Raw genomic sequence first — 22779 nt, 5'->3', positions numbered from 1 at the left:
TTGTTTTGTATTAAAATAATATCTACATGTTTATTTGTATTTGTGTTCATTTGCCCCTTGTCCAAAAGTGGAATGAAGATATGGTTGAGAGTACAGGTGGTTGAAGTTTTACTGTGGTTCATTTCTGGATAGATTAGAAAGATTCTAAAGCTGTCATTAAAACTGATACAGATTAGGTTTATACAAATATCTTGAGGCAGCTTTTGAAAAGACCTTTTCCTTTTTTCAAAGTAGACAAAAATCAGCCTTTGCAGGACCCTCTTGGAGCCTGCTGTCATTGTAGCAACGTTCTTTATTCCAAGAGAAAGCAGTTCCTTGTAGTAGTAGTTGCCAAAGGGGATGCCCCAGCATCTCTCAGGAATGGTGGTCCTTATAAAGCCATCACATCCTGTTGTCGAACCCGCTATAGTCAGGATGTGATGAGCAAAAACTCAGCATCAGTTTAGCAAATAAACGCATTTATTATGAAAGAACTTCAATCTGCCTCTCTTACATTAACAAGTTCAAAACAGGAAACAGTATACCTTCATCCAGGATGTTGTTTTTGTGTGGGCTTGTAAATGATCCTCTGTAATGTCATCATATCGCCTTCTACAATTGTTTAAATTCTAATTTCATTTAGATTTTAAGCAACAGATGAACTGTTTTAATATGCAGAATCTGACCTCTTGTTTTGATATTTGTCTCAGGGGACACCCTCTATACCTGCAGCTGCCAGTCTGTCTACAGTAATATCTGGGGATCTGGATCTGTTCACTGAGCAAGCTACAAAGTCAGAAGAAGTGGCAAAGAAACAACTCTCCAAAGACTCCATCTTATCTTTGTATGGTACAGGAACCATTCAGCAGCAGAGTACTCCTGGTAATTCATTTTGAGATCTGCTGTCAGTGAATTGTAATGACATTACTAAAAGTATACCCTTTGTGTTATATCACTTCTTCCTATTTTTCTACATAATGAGTGCTGTTGTTACAATTTATGCAACTACAAAATTGAAGCATTAGAATTAAGCATATACAGGAGTCACAAAACTTTATTCACTTAGGATTAACAGGCTCTTCACATATCACTTAATATTGTTTCACAAGCTTATAGGACATGGATTTTTTAAAAAATTATTTTGATTTGCATGAAGTTTACAACTTTGTGTACAGTATGGTATATTCTCTGTAAGTAAACAATCAGTCTGAATTATCACATGATTTACTCAACTTTGAGGTTTTATTATAATGAAATACTGCACAGTAAGATTCGTTGTTTACATGATCTGTTGAACCCATTTCCTCTAAAATAGTGAGCTGAAACTATAGGGCATCCCACCTGCTTCTATTAAAGGCAGACATCATCATCTCACTTATGTGTTTGATAGTGGAAGACCAGTAGTGCATGTCAGCACAAACAGCACATAATCCTGCTGCATAGTTTGGATATTTTATATAATTATTGCATAAAATTTATTTATTCTAATTAAATTTGCTCAGGTTTGTAACTGCATTCCGGAAGTAACCAGCTCTGAGGGTATTGGTATGTGAATTGGTCTGAGCAGTAGGAGCAGACTGGAAATAAAATTTTTACTGTAGGTAGTTCAGAAAGATGGTGATCCTTTTTCTGTGATTATGGAGGTGAGTGCAGCTATATACAGTAGTTCTGTTCTCCTCATTTTCTTTTCATGGTTCTTAAAATACAGGTGTGTTTATGGGACCCACAAATATACCATTTACCTCACAAGCACCGACTGCATTTCAAGGTTTTCCATCAATGGGCGTGCCTGTGCCTGCACCTGCAGCTCCTGGCCTTCTAGGAAATGTGATGGGACAAAGTGCAAGCATGATGGTGGGCATGCCCATGCCCAATGGGTTTATGGGAAATGCACAAACTGGTGTGATGCCACTTCCTCCAAATGTGGTTGGCCCCCAAGGAGGAATGGTGGGACAGATGGGTGCACCCCAGAGTAAGTTTGGCCTGCCGCAAGCTCAACAGCCCCAGTGGAACCTCTCACAGGTAAGGGGTCATTAACTTTCCAACTTATCCAGAATCAAAGAAAGTAGATTTATTTTCTAAATGGTTTTATTTAAGTCTAACAAACTGGCAGAAAAATTTGAGTAGGGATAATGTATAAGGTGAGAACTGTGTATAGGTATTATGAAGTTTCATCAGATAGACAAATGAGCTGTCACTGACCATATATTGAGATTATTCTGTAAAGAAATAAGCATTTTTTCATTTCAGATTATAGCACTGGTAAATATCTTGTAATAGCTAGAAATTTTCCTGGGCATCTTGAAAAACTTGCCACTTGGTGAAATTAGCACCAGGCTTTTAACCCATTTCTCTGGTGGGGTATTTATATAGTCCACCTAGACCAGCCTACCTTCACTAATAATTTTGGGGGAGTCTATGTGGTAACTTGACAAATTAGAAACATATCCAGCCTCCTATTCTCAGAGCACTATTTTATGAGGGATCTAGGCTATTCTCCATGTCATGTGACTACTGCCCCTGGCTTTATAAGAACTATTTTTGTTTAAAATCCTTTATAAAGTTGGATTTCCTTTATACTTAGGGACAAGTCCATATTTGTCTCAGACATCCCCTCATAGTTTAAGCCAACATTTTAGTATAACTTCTTTAAAATCAGTTTCTATTTTAGTGCTCCATTCTGACCTTAGATTTAGGTTCATGCTCCAACAACTCCTTCCCTTTACAGTTCTTATTTCATCTTCCTCTAGCATTTGGAGGATTCTTGGTTTCTATTCTGGTCAGCTCTTTTACCTTGAAAGCATTGAAAGAATAGTCTATAGTAATTATTAACATTACCAAAATCACTGTCTATCCCATGAATGCTTTTACTATCACTATAATCTCCACACCCAACATGGAGTTCAGACTCATAACCCTGAAATCAAGTCACATGCTCTACTTACTGAGCCAACCAGGCACCTCTGTCGTCATTATTTATTTAAAGGAATTATTTGTGGCACCTGGGTGGCTCAGTTGGTTAAGCATCCAATTCTTGATCTCACGGTGCAAATTAAAAAAATAAAAAAGAAAGGAATTATCTGTAGGACATTGCTCTCAATACTAGGGAACCTCAAGTACCAAATGTCAGAAACCACTTTTGTGTAGCCAAAATGCTGAAGCACACTCAGATAAGGTTAAGGGGCTAGACACATCCGTAAGGAGTTAACGTTGGCCCTTATTTCCAGGCATTTTCCAGCACCTGCTCACTGCAAGGTGGTTATAACATCCATTAGTAGGTAAGAAGAGCTGGACACTAATGCCTCATCAGCAATGCTGTAAACATCAGTGTCTGCAAAATAACAAATGAACTTTATTAAGAATACATTCCAACCCTGAGCATTGATTTTGAATCCACTCTGTACTTAGTGATAAATCTTGCCATATGAATCTGAGAAGTACCACAGGGAAAGGGTTAGGATGCTCCTATACATATATGATTCCAGTTTGGAATAAAAATACATGTAATGTTATACCATGAAAATTAATTTTAGATGTGTAGTGGTTAACTGAGCAAAAGAAAAGGTATGCTTTAAGACCTTTTTAAAAATATTAATAGGTATGTAGAACCATTTAAGATTTTAATAAAGACAGAAGAATAGCTTTCTAAAATTTCCTCAGTCCTTACAGTTAAAGCACAACATCCTAGTAGAATTGAAAGAATAGTGGACTCAGATTCAAAGATTGTTTTGGTACTTTCTTTCAGTTGTGTTTAATCTTTGGGGGACAAGAAATGGAGTCTTGAAAATGAATAAATAGAATATAATTGAGATCACTTTATGGACAATGCTAACAAAAACAAGTGGAAGGAAATGAACAAAAAGTGAAATGAAGTAGCTACTTGCTTTCTCTAGGGAAATAATTGTTTGGTAGTCTACTTTTTACCCCCCATGATTTGACTAATTTTCACATGTTGAAAAGTACTTATAATTGCTATTAAATGTCATTATCTGACTAAATTAACATCAAATAAAGGCAGCTTCTAATACAATAGGGTAACTTAAAAATGTCTAACTGTGGCTAACGAAACAAGAATTAAAAGTGAAGTAAGCCTCTTAAATAAGCTTTTTATGTTTCACAGATGAATCAGCAAATGGCTGGCATGAGTATCAGTAGTACGAACCCAACAGTGGGTTTTGGCCAGCCCCCCAACACAACAGCAGGATGGTCTGGAAGCTCATCGGGTCAGACTCTCAGCACACAGCTGTGGAAATGAAAACTGCAGTGCAAGTTTCATCCAGAACTACCACCTGACATTCCTTGCTAAAACGCATCTAGTTCCCCTGTTTCTTCATGTACATATATTTTTTCTTTTTCCCCATTTGTTCATATTAAGAATTACCTGACTGACCGTGTTGGTCTGTACTGATTAAATTTGGTGTGAAAAGCAGGTTGAGAAACCATTTTATGTCAAGGGCAGCTTTGCTCATTTCCCATGATTTCATAAACCACATTATTTGAGAAGCTGCTCAGTCAACTTGCATAATCAGTTTTAGTCTCAATAAAATTATAGCTCTAATGTCTGCATATAAGGGAAGTAGTTATCATGTTAGTAATACCTCTAACAGTATAAACCCCACCCCCAAATTAGCCAGTAATCCTGTAGGAAGGTACTGTATGATCAAATGTTTAATCATATAAATAGAATGTAAATGTATCACTGAACACTGTTTTCTAGTGTATCAAAGTTCTTTTATTTCATCATTCACTTCACTGTGCTGTTGTTATGATGTGCTTAACAGGGAACGTGGTTAGTGAAAGGAAGATAAACCTGGATGTTACTACAAAACTTAGTTTAACAAATGTTTAAAAAACCTCAAATTCTGCCTCTCGTAATTTGGATCTCTTCTTATGTACATAGTGCTGATAACATGAAGACCTTTCTCTGCACTATAATGCAAACAGGGTAACTAAACAAAGCCACTTTCAATCCTTGAAGGTATATCCAGGTTTATGACAGTAATTGTGTTTACATTTTATGGTGCCTAGTATTGACAAAATGTTATATCCCTATATTAAACAGATGAATCCACAGACCTTTTTATTTTTGTGGGTTTTATTTCCTACAATGTATACTGCCACCAACCTTACAAATATTACTTAACATTGCAAAGTGAGGAACTGGGAACATTTAGTTGACAAAATACCTATCATTTGTTTCTAAAACCTGCTCCGTTCTACCAATTATAAGGCCAAATGGGAAAAAAAAAAAAAGTACATAAGATACTCACAACGGTATCCTGCAGTGTCACTAGTTGTACTGTACAAAGAACTTCCAGTTTAGTTGTAGGAAAAACATGCAGAACAAACAAAGACAAAAACATAGACTTTATACCAATCCCATCAGCTGTATGAACTGACAGGCTCTGTTTAAACAGATGTCCATCAGCTGACAATAAAGGCTGTCCTACTGAAGTGAACAATACCTGAATGTTCTGCAGCCTAACCTCCGAACTCCTCTTCCACATCCACTAGCCAGGCAGACTGCACCAGCTGCTGCTTCAGTTCAGTTTACACCTCAATTTTCACTGTGTCCAGGCGGTACTTTGGCTCGTTGGCTAGATTAACCTTCTCTGTCCGCGTGTGCCACACGAGAACCTAAAGAGGAGGGAAATCTTTTGGGTAGCCACACTTCTTAACGCTGACACTCAACAAGGTCAAGCAGCACAAGTGAAATGAATACCTTGGTGCAGTTATTTGCTTTTGGTTCCAGTTCTTCAACTGTTGTTATCTGTTTTAGAAAATCAGATTCTTGCATCCCTGGCTGGGATCCACGACGCTTAAATACAGCTTTTGGATTGGACAAGATGACTTGAAGACTTACAGCAAATCCTTTGTGAAAAGAAAAAAAAAAGACTTTAAAATAAAATACTGGTGTACTTCTCTTTTTTCTGTAAAATTTCGGATACATCAAAAACTTCTTTGAATATCAAGTATGTGCTAGGTCTTGGTTCACAAAGTTGAATAGGAGCATTATATGTATCACAGTCCCAAAAGGAAAGACAGTTATTACAGTATAGTCCATTCAGTGCCATGACAAAGGTGTATGCACGGGGGTGGGGGCAGGGAACAACATCTACTGTATATACAAAGTCTGGGCTGTTGATAATAAGCTGCTCTTTCACAGAAGTCATCACACCCCGACATTCAGCACACTGGGAATTAAGAACTAAATGTAGCTGAAGAGCATACAGACTTACCCTAAATATCCTCCGGATAGAGAGAGCCTGCCCGGGTCTCCTGCCTATTCTTTACCATCTTTATGTGTGCTCTTACCAGAACCAGCACTGCTCTGATTTACTTTGAGTTTAGAAGACTGAAGAATAGAAGTCAATTAGCTAGAAAATGAAAACTACATAATCATTTGGTTTAAATTTCCACTTGGTTCAACCGGACAGGGATGGGAGAGAGTTGGAAATCAATGCGGGAGATGTCAGGCCATTTGATAAATTTAATTTTGGGGTTTAATTTTTTTTTTTTTTTAAGGAAACAAATGAGTGTCAACCTCCTTGAATGATTTAGTCATGAAAAACCATTACTATTTAAATATGTAGTTTAACAAATCCTGTGTTAAAGGCTCAGCCATTAAATGCAAGCTATCTCAGCAAGCAACTGCTACAACCTTTGTAGTTGTTTTGAAAGTCTGAAGCCCTGGACCTCTGCTCTTAATGACTAAGCTGACTCTGTAAAGTCAGACACCCTCCTAGAATTAAAGCTGTGAGGACCAATCTCCAAGGACATTTCTTAGCAACATTTTGCCCTCTTCGACATTAACTGAATTGATTTATGCTTCTTTTTGCAAAAGTATAGTTGGGGAGTTGTGAGAAAACTATAACCAGGGCAGCCCTGGTGGCGCAGCGGTTTAGCGCCGCCTGGAGACCCGGAATCGAGTCCCACATCAGGCTTCTGCATGGAGCCTGCTTCTCCCTCTGCCTGTGTCTCTGCCTCTCTCTTCACTCTCTCTGAATGAATGAATAAATAAATCTTTAAAAAAAAAAAACAAAAAAACTACAACCAGCATTCTCAATCACCTTCCCTGCCAGACTGGGCCAGTCCCACATACTAGAACCTGTCCCCTTGATAGGAAAACCTCCCACTAAGCCACTTACAAACATAACTTTGTACATCACTTGCTGAGTGAGGCAGAATAAATAAAGCATTAGCTGAGGACTGGCCCCAAAATTCTCCACCAATCCTGAAGAGAGGCAGCACATTCCAGCAGAAGGAACACTAAATTTGGAATTAGAAGCCTTTTGGTTTTGCCTGGATCCTTGTACTTGGGACATTGGCCAAGTCACTTAACCTTTCTTGATCCTGAAACTTCCCCATTTCCTCACCTGCAAGAGCGGTGTGACACCTTTTCAACTCAGCGTCTGATATAAAATCAGCAAATGGAAAGACCCCACTAACTGCAAAGCACAGTTCAAAAGATTCTATGGTATGTAAGTTAAAATACCATTATAAGAAGGGCAGATGGCACTGGCCACCATTTACAGTTGGAAAACGGTTGAAAGGAAAAGGGGCTGCGAAAGTAGTGGCAGAAATCAGGCCACCTGCATTTCACACCACTTGGCTGGTAAGTCTGAAGCCTTCTTCATACAGCCTAAACATCCACAGACCTCTTCAGCAAAAAGCCAAAACATCAAATTCACAAAAGGTAACTTTTATAATAGGTGAATTCAGATTTTAGTGTCCTAAGATGTCTTGCTTTTTCTCATGTATTTTAAGTTTCATCCTTTTTCTATAGTTGAGGACCTGCCCTTCTCAATCACTTAAGATCCTGGTATATTTTTCACGTGGCTTTAAGGTAGTATTTCCTCATTCTTAACTTAAAAAAAAAGAGTCTAAAATGTAAAGCAGTCTGAAAATGCTTGAAGCCACTTTGATTTTCTTCATTTTCCCCGAAGTCTTGAACGCATTCATCATGGTGACCACTGAAAAATATGGATTGTATTTTCTTGTTTTCCTTGGTTCAGGAATATCCTTCTAACTCTTAAAGCAGACTCATATAGTACAATGTACAACTTCTGCAAGCAAAGCTGACAACTGGCCCTTTCCTGGCCTCACTGGAGGGGTGGGTGGCGCCTGGCAGGCCAGCAACCGTGGCTCACCACAGTGGCAACGTGGTACAAAAGGAGGAGGGAGGCAATTCAGATGCTCTTCAATCTCCTACCTCCTCTATTTCTTCACCATGCCTCTGCTTAGCTTCAAAGTACTTCAAAGGAAGCCAGGCACAGCCAGCATGTAGAAACTGCACACTACCTAGCCCCAAACTCCGGGTTGCCTTTCAGGGAATCATCTGACCTGCTAAGAAGCTGGGCAGTTAAAGAGTTTTCCCTCTGAAAGCAGCACAAGGAGTTTTTAAGCTTCTTAAACCACTGCTTCCAACCCAACATGGATATTTTGGGTTTTCTTAATTTCCAAGTATTTATGCCTCAAGTATCATACGTACCCTTCCTTTTTTCTAGTGAAATTAATTTAGCTTTAAAGATGTTGGCAGTAGTTCAGATACTGGGAGGCTTACGAAAATCATGGGAGTAGAATTCTCTGTCCTACGGGTGAATAAAAATTAAAATGCAAATTAAAACTGGTTATTCACTATGAACACAGAACTTCCTGACTTCTTCAAGTGACACAGGGATAGGGTGGAGAAACTGTCTCTTATGTTTGTATTCCCCTGTGTGTGTGTGTGTGTATACATATACATATGTATATATATAATAAACTTATGTCACATATTCTTTATAAACATAACATAGAATTTTTTCTAGTACCCAGCAACATAAAATTCAAAACACCTGGGCTACAAAAATTACCAGATGTACAAATAAGCCAGAAAATACAACCCCATAGTGAAAATAAAAATCAGTCAACAGAAATAACATAGATGATAGAATTACAGAACAAAGACATTAAAACATTATAAATAAGCCTCCTATGTTCAAAAAGGTAGGGGAAAGATTGAGCATGCTAATGAGAGATACGGCGGATAGGAAAAAGACCCAGAGATCTCACTGTTGTGAAAATATACAGGCTGGTATTAGCAGCTGATAAGACACTGCAGAATAAAGGCTAGCAAACTTGAAGACATAACAATAGAAACCACTAAAAAGAAAACACCAAAACATACAAACAAGTCACAGAAACTGAATGAAAGGTAGGAAAGGGAGATAGAAAATGGAATAACTGAAAACTTACTAAGTTTGATCAGTAAAGGTATTATATAAGACTTAACCAACTTGACCTGACATTTATAGGACACTCCATCTAACAATACAGAATACACAATTTTTCAAGGAGCATTGTTAAGACAGGCCATAGTCTGGGCCATAAATCAAATCTCAATAAATTCAAAAGAGCTCAAATTGTAAAAATATTTCTCTGACCACAATGGAATTCAAATGGAAATAATACGAAAATATCTGGAAGATCTCCAAATATTTGGACACCAAATAATGTAATTCTAAATAAACTATGGATCTAAGAAGAAATCAAAAGGGAAATGAAAAAGTGGCTAACTGAATGAAAACAGAAATGTAGGATGCATCTAAAGCAGTACTTAAGGGGCACCTGGGTAGCTTAGGTCATGATCCTGGGGTCCTGAGAGGATTATTGTTGGATTCAGTTGGTTGGATTCATGCTGGCAAAGTGAGGTTTATTCCAAGACTGCAATGTTGATTTAACATTTCAAAATCAGTGTAATTCACAAAGCTAGACTTAAAAAAAAACATAGAGAAAATGCACTCGACAAAATCCAACATCAAGATTTTTAAAAAGCTACTTGGTAAACTAATAACTTCCTCAACTTGATAAAGAGCATCTACGAAACACCTACTGCCAATATTATATATGCTTAATAGTGAAAGACGGTGTTAAACCCTTGCAGTCTGGAATGCAAGGCTGTCTGCTCTCAATTTTTATTCAACAATGTACTGGAGGCCCTAGTCATTACAATAAGGAAAAAACAAAAACCAGACAAACTGGAAAGGAAAAAGCAAGTCCAGCAAATCTCTTCCTCCTTCAGCTATAGTTAAAAGCATTGGTAATGCTTTTCAATTCCTTATAGTATGTATCAACTTAGTCTCACTTCCATATACTTGTCCCACTGGCATATTCTCTTTTTTCTAACCACACAGTCTAATCTCAAGCAAGGCTGATACAAAACAAAACTATTTCTAGTTCCCAAAGGATAGTTTTTGGCAACAATACCTTTATAGTCTGGTTACAAGAAACTAATGGCCTTTTTTCCCTAACAGTCACTCTGGCTAATGGTATTAGAACACTGGGCTCTTGACACTTCTACTACTGGCAGTAGGTATCACGTAATTTAAAAAGTCGGTCTCTACTACAAATTAAAAAAAAAAAAAGATAATCTCCAAATTAAAGCATTTACACATGTAGGGGCACCTGGGTGGCTCAGTTAAGTGTCTGCCTTCAGCTCACAACATGCTCTTGGGGTTCTGGGATCAAGCCCTGCATCAAGCTCCCTGCTTGGTGAGGAATCTGCTTCTCCCTCTCCCCTCTGCCCCTCCACCATTTGTGCTCTCCCTGCCTTCCTCTCCAATAAATAAAAAATTTTTAAAAATGTATACACATACAACTGTCTAAAGATGTGCATGTGGTACCTCCTCTCCTCTCTGTAATTCTGAGGTGAACCACTCACAGCTCGTTCTAGCAGAGCACATCCAGTCTTTTGTAAAGTGTGTGAATCTTCCCTACCTACCCGCGCCCCTCATTGAGACAGAATTCATAGATAATGACATTTGCCTAAAAGGAGCATTAAGTGGCTTTTAGCATATTCATAACTCTGGGCACCATTTTTAAAAACTAGTCTTTCTCTATTGAATGGTCTTGGCATCCTTGGCAAAAATCAACTGATTGATAAACCCATAATGTAAGGGTTTATTTCTGCTCTTTCAATTCCATTCTATTAATTCATATACTCATCTTTATGCCAGTGCCACACTATTCCTGGAGCTTTATATACTAAGTTTTCATATCAGAAAGTTTAAGTCTTCCAACTTTGTTCTGTTTCAAAATTGTTTTGGCTATTTTGAGTCCCTTCCTTTCCAATATGAATTTTAGGATGATGTTGGCAATTTCTGCAAAACAGGCAGCCATAATCTTGATAGGAATTACCCTGAATCTACAGATTAATTTGGGGAATACTGTCATTTGAGTAATCTTTTAACCCATAACATTGTCTCCTAATCCAGGAATATAAGATGTCTTTCTACTTCTCAAGTTCTTTAATTTCTCTTAATAATGTTTTATAGTTTTTAGTATACAAGCCTGATACTTATTTTGTTAAATGTTACTGAGTATTTTATTATTTGACACTATTGTGAATAGAATGGTCTTATAGTTTCATTTTTCAAGTTGTTCATTGCCAATGTAATAGAAATGCAATTGATTTCTTATGTTGATCTTGTATCTTACAATCTTGCTAAATTTATTTACTAGCACTAATAATAGTGTAGGCTCCAACACAGAGTTTAAACTCAATTCTGGAATCAAGACCTGAGCTGAGACCAAGAGTTAGACACTTAACTGACTGAGCCAACCGGGCACCTCCCCCCATTTTTTTTTTTTTTAAGAAGGCTCCATGCTACAAGTTGTACATGTACTCTTGAGGCTATATTAAAAGAAATCATGCTATTGATAACTGAAGATATTTTACTTCTTCCTTTACAACCTAGATGCCTTTTATTCATTGTTTTCAACTAATTATCCCAGTTACAACCTACATTGCAAAGGTGAATACAACTGTCAAGAGGGGTCATCCTCGTCATGATCTTAGGGGAAAAGCTTTCATCTTCAGCTATTAAGTAGGTTAGCTTTTTCATGGATGCCCTGTATCAGGTAAAAGATGTTCTTTTCCATTCCTCACTTATCAATCTAGTGTAGAATGTTGAATTCTGTCACATTTTCTGCACCTATTGATTTGATCATGTGGCTTTTGTTGTTTGTTCTGACATGGTGTAGCATATTTACTGACTTTTGTATATGAACTAACCTTACACGACAGGGATAAATCCCACTTGGTCATGATGTATGATCTTTTTTGTTATATTTTGCTGGATTAACTCCACTAGTACTTTGTTTAGGATTTTTGCATCCACATTCATAAGGAATATTAGTCTATAGGGTTTTTTTTTTCTCTTTGATGTCCTGTGTTGGTATCAGGGTAACTATGGCTTTATAGAAGGACTTCAAACATGTTCCCGCCTTACATTTTGGAAATGTTCATGAAAGATTGGTCTTAATTCTTATTTTCTTAAAGAATTTATTTATCTGACAGAGAGGACAAGTGGTGGGGAGGGGCAGAGAGAGAGAGAAGCAGACTCCCTGCTGAGCAGGAAGCCCAATGTGGGATTCGATCCCAGGACCTGGAGATCATGACCTTAGCTGTAGGCAGATCCTTAATTGAGCCACCCAGACACCCTTTAATTCTTCTTTAAATATTTGTTAGAATTCACCAGGAAAACTATCTGGAACTGGGCTTTTCTCTATAGAAGTTTTGTTTTAATCCATCTCTTATGAGTATATTCCGATTTTCTATTTAAGGTGATTTTTTTTAAGTAATCCTCTACACTTACACGCAATGTGGGACTTGAACTCATAACCCTGAGACAAGAGTTGCATGCTCCACCAACTGAGCCAGCCAGGTGCCCTTTGAGAATCAGTTTTAATAGTCTTTCCATGAGTTTGCCCATGTCATCTCTATTATCTAATGTGTTGGCATATAATGTTTCATGGTTTTTCTCTTACAATCTTCTATAAACAGTAGTAATGTTCTTGTTTTCATTCCTGATTTTAATAATCTGAAGCTTGTCTCCTTTTCCCTGGACAATAAAACTAAAAAGTTTGTCAGTTTTGTTGATGCTTGTAAAGAACAAACTTTTGGTTTTGCTGATTTCCTCTATTGCTTTTCTATTCCCTGTTTCATTTATTTTGGCCCTAATTTATTTCCTTCTACTTATTTTGGGTTTAGTTTTCTGTTTCTAGTTTCTTATGGCAAAAGTTTAGGTTATTGGTTTCAGATCTTTCTTTTTAACAGAAGCATTTGTAGGTATAAGTTTTCCTCGAGGCACTGCTTTAGGGGCAATCTCTAAGTTTTAGTATGTTGGGTTTCCATTTTCATTCATCTAAAAATATTTTCCAATTTCCCTTATGATATCTTCCTTGACCAAGTGGTTATGAGTATGCTGTTTAATTTCCACATACTTTTAAATTTCCAACTCCTTTATGGTAGTGATTTCTAATTTCATTCCAGCATGGCCTGAGAACACATTTTGTATGCTTTCAACTATTTTAAATTTATTAAGACTTGTTTTATGGCTTAACATAAAACATACTTTATAGTCCCTCCTAGAGTATGTTCATTTGTGCATTTGAAAAGAATGTATATCTGTTGAGTGGAACATTCTCTAGATTTTACAGGTCTCATTAATTTACAGTATTTTTCAGGGCTTCTTAGTTTGTCTCCTAATTGTTATATTATTGAAAATAGATGTTGATGTTTGCAATGATTATTGTTGAGCTGTATCTTCCCTTCAATTCTGTCATTTCTGCTTTATGTATTTTGGGGCTCCATCATAAGATGCATATGTATTTATAACTGTCATATTTTCTTTTTTTGTCATATCTTCTTAAAGGACACTTTTATCATTATAATATAACTTTTTTGTCTCTACAGGCAACTCTGTCTTTAAGTCTATTTTGTCTGATATTCATATAGTTACTCCAGCCCTTTTTTTGGTTCCTGTTGCATGGGAGGTCCTTTTACATTCTTTTGCTTTCAACCTCTTATACCTAAATTTTTTTTCTTGTAGACAGCATTATACTTCAATCATGGTGGTTTTTGGCGTTTTTTTGTGTGATTTTTTTAATCCATTGTGTCCATATGTCTTTTTAATGGACACTGTTTGATCCATTTATATTTAATGGAATTACTGGTAAATTAAGATTCATATTTGCCAGTTTGCAATGTGTTTCCTTCATGTCTAATATCTGTTCATTCCTCTATTCCTAAACTACCATCTTATTTTGCATTAAAAGGATATTTGTTAGTGTATCATTTTGTCACTTATCATTTATTTTTTTGAGTTACTTATTTAGCAGCTGCCCTGGGAATTACAATTAGCATCTTCACTTCTAACAATCTAGTTCAGATAAATACCAATTTCACTAGTACACAAAAACTTTGCTCCTACATAGTTCCATTATTCCTGCCCCCCTTTGTCCTGTTCTCAAATTACATCTATATTGTATAGCTCTTAATCCTGATTTCTAATTATTGCTTCATGAAGCTGTCTTTTAAATAAGAGAGTATGGAAAAAAGAGAGGTAAAACTTACATCTATACTCTCTTTAAAATTTATCCATACATTACTTTTACTGGCACTCTTATTTATTTGTGTGATTAGAATTACTGTCTGGTATCCTACCATTTTAGCCTAAAAGACTCTTCAGTACTTCTCATAGAACATATATGCTAGTGATAAGTTTTCTTGGCATTTATCAGGAATATGTTAATTTCTCCTTCAGTTTTTAAAAAAAATATATTTATTTATTCATGACACACACACACACACACACACACACACACACAGAGGCAGAGACACAGGCAGAGGGAGAAGCAGGCTCCATGCAGGGAGCCCAATGTGGGACTCCAACCTGGGACTCCAGGATCACGCCCTGGGCCGAAGGCAGGCACCAAACTGCTGACCCACCCAGGCTCATTTCATTTCTTCATTTTTGAAGGATACTTATGCTAGATATAGAATTCTTGGTTGACAGTATTTTTCTTTAGGTATTTATGTCATCCCACTGCCTTCTGGCTTCTATGGTTCCTGATGAGAAATCAGCTGTTAATCTTGCACAGTCTCAAGGTCAGAGATGAGAACTCAGGGCCTTCTAAGGTTTTTTCATAAGCATATGTACAGCTCTGTACCCTATACTTAGACCTACACTATTACTATATGGCCTTCTAGAATCCTAGAAATATGTTAGAGCTTTTCAAAGCCCCTATGTAAATATTATCCAAGATTTTTCCATTGAAATTTTTTAATAATTTATTGTTTGTCATAACTATTATCATTGCCTCAGAGCGCTGTAATGGTAAACAATCAACATTTGATTTTTATTTTTGTTTAGTTTTTGTTTTCCTATTTTTTATTTCTTACAAAGGCTCCCAGGAAAAGGCTGTTTGTACTGAGCAAGATCTTGCGTCAGATAAAGATAAGCTTTGAGAATGTCAATTTCTACAGACCTATTGGGTAGAATAATGACAATTCTCTTATAATGGAGCTTTGGTGAGTTTCAACCCTGTTCTACCCCCAGTGACTGTTAGAATGAATAGCTGCTGATTTTCACCCTGACTGCAGGACTCTTGATTTTCACAACCACCAGGGAGGCAGGAAGAAGAGGATGGGAATAGGGAAAGTTGAAATAATGTAATACTCATTATTACCAACATTTAAGCATTTTTCTTGAACATTCCTCAGATTGATGTACATACACTCTGGCTTAATTTCCATAGTTGTGAAAAAGTTGATTTTGACAATTTCTGAAAGCATTCTCATTGTTTCTATATAAGACAATATTCAGAGGTCCTTACTCTGTCATTATCAATGATGTCACCTTTTTTTTTTTTTCCCAAACCCTTAACCACATTATCACCATTTGAAGAGGATAAGCATGAAAGAAGCAGCCACAGTAAGGTAGGGCATGAAGGTTAAAAATGGAAAAATGCTGAGAAATAAATACCTTGAAACAAATACAAATGGAAACATAACATCCTAAAACTTATGAAATACAGCAAAAGTAGTTCTAAAAGGAAGGTTCTTAGTGATAAATGCCTACACAAAAGACAGAGATCTCAAACAACCTCCCTTCCTCAGACAACTAGAAAAAGAAAAAACACCACCAAAAGTTAGAAGGAGAGAAGTATATAGCAAAGATCAGAGAAGAAATAAGTTAAATTGAGACTAAAAGGTAATAGAGATGACTGATGAAATTAAGAGCTGATTCTTTGATAAGATAAACAAAACTGACAAACAAGTTAGCTGGAATGACCAAGAAAGAGTGGGCTCAAATAAAGTCAGAAATGAAAGTGAAGACATTGTAACTGATATCACAGAAACAGAAGGGATAATAAATGACTATGAACAAGTATACACCAACAAAATCAGACAATACAGAAAAAAATGAATTCCTTAGAAACATACAACCTACCAGGAACCATAAAGAAATAGAAAATCTGAATAGACCAATTACTAGTAAGGAGAATGGATCAGTAATCAAAAACCTCCCAAGAAATGAAGTACAAAACCAGATGGCTTCACTGATAAATTTTACCAAATATTCAAAGAGTTAATACCTAGCCTTCTCAAATGCTTGCAAAAATTGAAAAGGAGGAAAAACTTCCAAACATTTTATGAAGCCAGCAGTACCCTGATACCAAACCTGACAAGGATACCACAAGAAAATTACAGGCCAGTATCTTTGATGAACATAGATACAAAATCCTCTAACAAAGTATTAGCAAAGAATTAAACAACACATTAAAAAAATCACATTATCAAATGAGACCTATTCCAGGGATGCAAGGATGATTCAACATCTGCAAATCTATCAGTGTGACCCACCAGACTGAAAAATAAAGGATAAAAATGATATGATCATCTTAATAGGTGCAAAAAACTCCAATATTTGACAAAATTCAATATCCACTTGTGATTAAAAACTCTCAACAAACTAGATATAGAAGAAATGCACCTCAATATAATAAGGGCCATATATAACAAGCCCACAGCTAACATCATACTCAACGGTGAAAGCTAAAAGCTTTTTCCCTAACAAGACAAGGCTGCCCACTCTCACTTTTATTCAATATAGTACTAGAAGTCCTAGCTACAGCAATCAGACAAGAAATAAGTCATCCAAATTGTTAAAATAGTAGTAAAATTCACTATTTGCAGATGACATGATACTATATATAGAAAATCCTAAATATTTTACCAAAAACTATTATAATAAATGAGTTGTTAATTGCAGGATACAAAATTTATATGCAAAAATTGTTGGCATTTCTACACACTAGTAATGAACTATCAGAAAGAGAAATTAAGAAAACAATCCTACTTACAATTGCATCAGAAAGAATAAAATACCTAGGAAGATTTCAAACTATATCACGAAGCTATAGTAATCAAAACAGTATGGTATTTGCATTAAACAGATACAGAGATAAATGATACAGAATAAAGAGCCCAGACATAAACCTCCGCATATATGGTCCATTACGACAAAGGAGCCAAGAATACAAAGGAGCCAAGAATATATACCATGAGGAAAGCACAGACTCTTCAATAAATGGTCTTGGGAAAACTGGACAGCCACAGGCCAAAGAATGAAACTCAACCACTGTCTTATGCCATATACAAAAATTAACTCCAAATGAATTAAAGACTTGAACGTAAGACCTGAATCTGTAAAACTCCTGGCCAATAGATACATGAAAAGATATTCAATTATCACTAACCATCAGGACGTGGAAATCAAAACCACAATGACCTACCACTTCACACATGTTAGAATGGCTAGTATCAAAAAGATAAGAAATAACATTGTTGGCAAGGGCATGGAGAAAAGGGGACCCATGAACACTGTTGGTAGGAGTGTAAATTAGTGCAGCTGCTATGAAAAACAGTGTATTTTAGAGATTCCTCAAAAAATTAAAAATAGGGATCCCTGGGTGGCACAGCGGTTTAGCGCCTGCCTTTGGCCCAGGACGCAATCCTGGAGACCTGGGATCGAATCCCATGTCGGGCTCCCGGTGCATGGAGCCTGTTTCTCCCTCTGCCTGTGTCTCTGCCTCTCTCTCTCTCTCTCTGTGTGTGTGTGTGTGTGTGTGTGTGTGTGTGTGACTATCAAAAAAAAAAAAAGTTAAAAATACCATATGATCCAGCAATACCACTTCTGAGTATTATAAAAGAAAAATGAAAAATGAACTCAAAAAGGTATATGCACGACCCTCCCCTCCCCATACATTCATTGCAGTATTACTTACAGTAGCTAAGGCACGGAAGCAACCTAGGTGTCCTGTGATGGATGAATTTGGATAAGAAGATGTGGTATATATACACAACGGAATATTATTCACCCATAAAATAGAAGAAAATTTTTTGCCTTTTGCAAAAATGTGAACTCTGGGTACATCATGCTAAATGCAATAAGGCAGAAAAAGACAAATGCCAAATGATTTCACTTACATGCAAAATCTAAAAAAAAAAAATCAAACTCACAGATCCAGGGAATACACTAATGGTTGTCAGAAGTAGGCAGGTGGAGGGTGGTCAGAAGGTATCAATTCTCAGTTACAAAATAAATAATTCCTGGGGATGGAATTACAGCATAGTGACTATAGTTAATACTATGTTGTATATTTGAAAGTTAGTAGAGCAGAACTTAGTTCTCCTAACAAGAGAAATATTTTTAACTATATGTGGTGATGGATATTAACTAGACTTACTGTGGTGATCATTTTACAATATATACAAATGTTGTACACCTAAAACTAGTATATGTCAATTATATCTCAATTTAAGAAGTAGAAAACTATACTTAAGTACTTTTTGTTTTCATAATCTTGTACCTTTCAGCCTTGGCATCTGAACTATCCAACTGAAAAACAGATATGTTAATAGTGTTTCAGGAATCATTTTCACTATACTTAAATCAGACACAGAAAGCAAAAAAGAGGGCTGTATAAAAAGAATGTGTCCTTTATTTATTGACTATCATCTCTAAATTGCCATTATTTCATGTAAATGTTTAACTATAGATTTTCATGATCCTAAGCCTGAATACTCATGTGCCATGCATGCTCCTAAGGGGCAGGGAGAAATATAGTTTTCCACACTTATGTCCAATTATACCTTAGAATGATTTTTTTTCTAGTACCAAAAAGGAATGAAAACACATGGCCTGGCCGTTAAATGGATTTCTTAAACTGCTCCAGAATATGGACTGAAACTTTATGATCGCTTCAGGGTAAACCTTATTTTTTTTTTGGTCCATTTTTTTAAACTCCTCAAAGCCATTTAGCAATCATTGTTCTTTGTGGAAAAAATAAAACACTTTTTATTTCTAAGACGTATTCTTTATTTAGTCTATAACAATTCATTTAAATCTTTACTCTGAAAAGAAATCATCACAGAAACCTAAATCTTCTAAGGAAACCATCAGGATGCTGAATCAGAATGGAAAGAATGAAAGATAAATTAAGAAGTCTTAATTAACTGAATACCAAAAATATCCAGGAAAGATTTTTTTTTTTTGTAGGCTGGTAGCAGAGAACTAAGACATGCCTAATACCGAAGTTTAGAAAGGGAAGTGGTTCTATTGGCTCAACAGCAAGGAAATGAAGCACTATGTATGTTGAGTATGGCACAATCAACAAGGTTGACAATGTCTGAGTAAGAATCAGGGTCTCATGTTTTATGTTACCATGAGATTTTCTGTTTGACTAGTACTCACTACCATGAGTACTACTACTGAATGTGCCACAAAGCCATTCTATTCTAACCCAAGAAATACAGCAAAACAGGAGAAGGTATCTATATTCCTATTCCTCAAACCCAGCACATGCATGTAAAATAATTTTTTAAATAACAGAAAATAATGAGTTAACAAGGATATGGAAAAATTGGGACTCCTATGCATTGCTGATGCAAATGTAAAATGATGCAGCCAGTCTGGAAAAAAGTATAGTGGTTCCTCAAAAAAAAAAAAAAAAGAAAAGAAAAGAAAAATCAAACATACAATTACCATATATATGGTCCAGCAATGTCACTTCTGGGTGTATACTCCAAAGAATTCAAAATCATGACTTAAACAATTATTTGTACACTCATGTTCATAGCATTATCCATAAGAGCCAAAAGGTAGAAACCCAAATATCCATCAATGGATGAATGGATAAACAAAATGTGGTTTATATATACAAGAATGTATTATTCAGCTTCAGAAAGGCATGAAATTCTGACACATGCTATACAGCATGGATGAACCTTAAAGATACCATACTAAGTGAAATAAAAAGGACACAAAGAATGCATAATTCCACTTACATGAGGTACCTGTAGGGGTCCAATTCATAGAGGTAATAACGTTTGGGGGTTTTGTTTTGTTTTTATTCATGAGAGAGAGAGAGAGAGAGAGAGAGAGAGGCAGAGACACAGGCAGAGGGAGAAGCAGGCTCCATGCGTGGGACTCGATCCTAGGGTTCCAGGATCACGCCCCGAGCCAAAGGCAGACACTCAACCACTGAGCCACCCAGGCGTCCCGAGGTAGTAGATGTTTGTTACCAGGGATGGAGGGGGGGTAGGGGGTGGAGGGTGAGGAATTACTGTTTCAGGGGCACAAAGTTACAGTTTGTGATGATGAAAAATATATGGAGATGGACAGTGGTGATCACTGCACAGCAATGTGCATGTACTTAATACCACTGTGTACTTAAAAATAGTTAAAATGGTAAATTTTATGTTAAGTACATTCTACCACAATAAAAAAAAAAGATGAAACTTGCATTCCCAGTGAGTACAGTCTTTTAGATCATTGGTGGGGCTCTTCAGTTGTTATAATTTTAAAAACTCCTCTCCTATGCTCAAATTCTCTTCTTGTTTGATCCATGGAAGTGTTTTCAATGAAAAAAATTTTATTGAACATTGTCTCAAACTTTTTCCAGGACAGAGCTATCTGACCTCCTACCTCCAGAGGAGATTCAGTGGGTGGCCAGGCAGGAGACCACATCTGTGAAGGACGATAAAGAGCCACAGGAAGAAAGGGGAGAGGAGCTTCTGACCACCTACACCAGCCATTCTTACTTCTAGCTGCACTTTATCATCACTTCAGACTTAAAAAAAATAAAAATACAGACACACCTGCACACTAGGTGCCACACCCAGAGATTACGGTTTAACTGATCAGTGATGAAGTTATGTTTTCTCAAAGCTCTCCATGTAATTCTGATGTGTAGCCAGGTTGGGACCCACCAAATTAGACACCCCAAAGCTCTCCTTAGAGAGTTCTCTGGAGTAGAGCTCAACATCCCCTTTTTAAAAATCTCACCACTGAGAATAATGGCAGGGGCAGTTGGGCGGCTCAGCTGCTTAAGTATCTGCATTCAGCTCAGGTCATGATCCCAGAATCCTGAGAGGGAGCCCTGAGTTGGGCTCCCTGCTCAGTGGGGAGTCTCCTCCTTCCTCTCCCCCAGCCCCTCCACCCCCCCACCCCACCCCCACCCCCGACTCGTGCTGTCTCTCTCAAATGAGTAAATAAAATCTTAGAAAGAAAGAAAGAAAGAAAAGAAAGAAAGAAAGAAAGAAAGAAAGAAAGAAAGAAAGAAAGAAGAAAGGAAAAGAAAAGAAAGATGGCAATTAGGGCTCAGAAGGAATAAGCAGCTGTAAAACTTTTAATTTTGATAATCCTTATACCAGAAGTATAGTCAAGTCAGAATTCATGAATTCAGCGAACATTTACTCAAGCTACTCCTGTCAGGGACTGTGCTGAGGCTGGAGCCATGGGTAGAAGAGCTGAACCCTCTCCCAGGGGAGCTCCCGACTCCACTAGCAGAGGAAGCCCAGGGCAGACAGGACACCAAAGTGAGCGCCACCTTGAAGACAAGTGCATAAGCGGAATGTGGGAGCAGCATCTATGCTGGATGGAAAAATCAGGAAAAACTTCCCAGAAAAAGCTATCCCTACACTATTAATGAGTCTTGAAAGGGGACTAGAAAGTAGTGAGGCAAACCTGGGAAGATAAAGGGACATCCCCTATTCTGGAAGACGGTGTGTGCCACTCTGGATTATCCTGAGCCCATGAGCACAAGGCAATGCTTGGCTGACCTGGTGGTTGGTCACGGTGAAGCGATTTGAATGAGGTGGACTCAGTGCAGAGTGTCTGGGGTTGGGGGATACGGCTGCTCAAGGGGCCCAAGAACGGCAGCCAAGTTCAGCTTCTGAAGCCAGTGCAGAGACGTGTGTGCCAGTCACGGCAACCGTGTGCCAAGCAAAACCGGCCCGTGTGCCGGCCCCAGGTAACTGAGCAGAGCAACAATCCTAGATTCTTATTTGTACTAATAAACTGTCTGCCTCTTTAATAGACTCCAAGTGAAAACTGCATCTCCAGATGCTCTCCCACAAGCTCTTAGCAAAGTCAAGGTGATAAAAAGGGACATTTCTCCCTTCTTGTGACCTGATTACAAAGTGTGAGAACTACTCTTTGAAATCCTTCCCCGTGTGCCATCAGTAATTAGGAAATGATTTTTCATCTGGGAAATTATGAAAAGGAGCATATATCTTATTCTCAGCAGCTTTCTAATGATCTTTTGTTTCACTTTTCTCTTATTGATCAGTCTCTTTTTAGAGTATTTTATCTAAAGCAAGGGCCAGTGTTTATCTCCATATGCCATCATGCATGCTGAGTTAGTTCACTGAATGATAATGAGCACAAGTCCCAGCCAGGAGAGAAGTGAAGTCCATCATGAGCCCAAAGCAAAGAGTTTGTATGTTCTTAAGTATTACACCTTCAAGAATGATCTGAAATAGCTCTCCGTGGTGAGAATTCAAACACTGATAGAACAGCAGGAACTTCTGCAGTATCTGTTCTCATTTCAACCTCACCATTACCCAGAAGGCAGGTGGTCTGATCCCTAATCTATAGGTGGGGAAACAGCTAGTATGGCCTGTTGTGC

General features: G+C 37.3%; 2 protein-coding genes across 5 annotated transcripts in view; one reads left to right on the top strand and one right to left on the bottom strand.

The window, feature by feature from the left end:
* Positions 1-5887, top strand: part of SMAP1 (small ArfGAP 1) — a 175270-nt gene extending 169383 nt beyond the window's left edge. For all 4 annotated transcript variants that reach the window (XM_041743059.1, XM_041743074.1, XM_041743064.1 and 1 more), the window contains 3 exons: positions 690-861; positions 1688-2001; positions 4100-5887. In XM_041743059.1, coding sequence (XP_041598993.1) covers positions 690-861; positions 1688-2001; positions 4100-4234 — 621 coding nt within the window. In that variant the 3' untranslated portion in view covers positions 4235-5887. The remainder of the gene's footprint in view (positions 1-689; positions 862-1687; positions 2002-4099) is intronic.
* The window catches only part of B3GAT2 (beta-1,3-glucuronyltransferase 2), a 78331-nt gene continuing 61027 nt past the window's right edge, over positions 5476-22779 (bottom strand). The window contains exons 3-4 of the mRNA XM_041743098.1: positions 5702-5850; positions 5476-5616 (exon numbers count right to left, since the gene is read on the bottom strand). Of these exons, the coding sequence (XP_041599032.1) occupies positions 5530-5616; positions 5702-5850 (236 nt within the window). The 3' untranslated portion in view covers positions 5476-5529. The remainder of the gene's footprint in view (positions 5617-5701; positions 5851-22779) is intronic.

The sequence above is a fragment of the Vulpes lagopus genome, chromosome 1, assembly GCF_018345385.1.
Source record: "Vulpes lagopus strain Blue_001 chromosome 1, ASM1834538v1, whole genome shotgun sequence".
NCBI classification, from domain to species: domain Eukaryota; kingdom Metazoa; phylum Chordata; class Mammalia; order Carnivora; family Canidae; genus Vulpes; species Vulpes lagopus.
The sequence above is the reverse complement of the archived record's forward strand: the minus strand, read 5'-3'. Positions and strand labels throughout refer to the sequence as shown.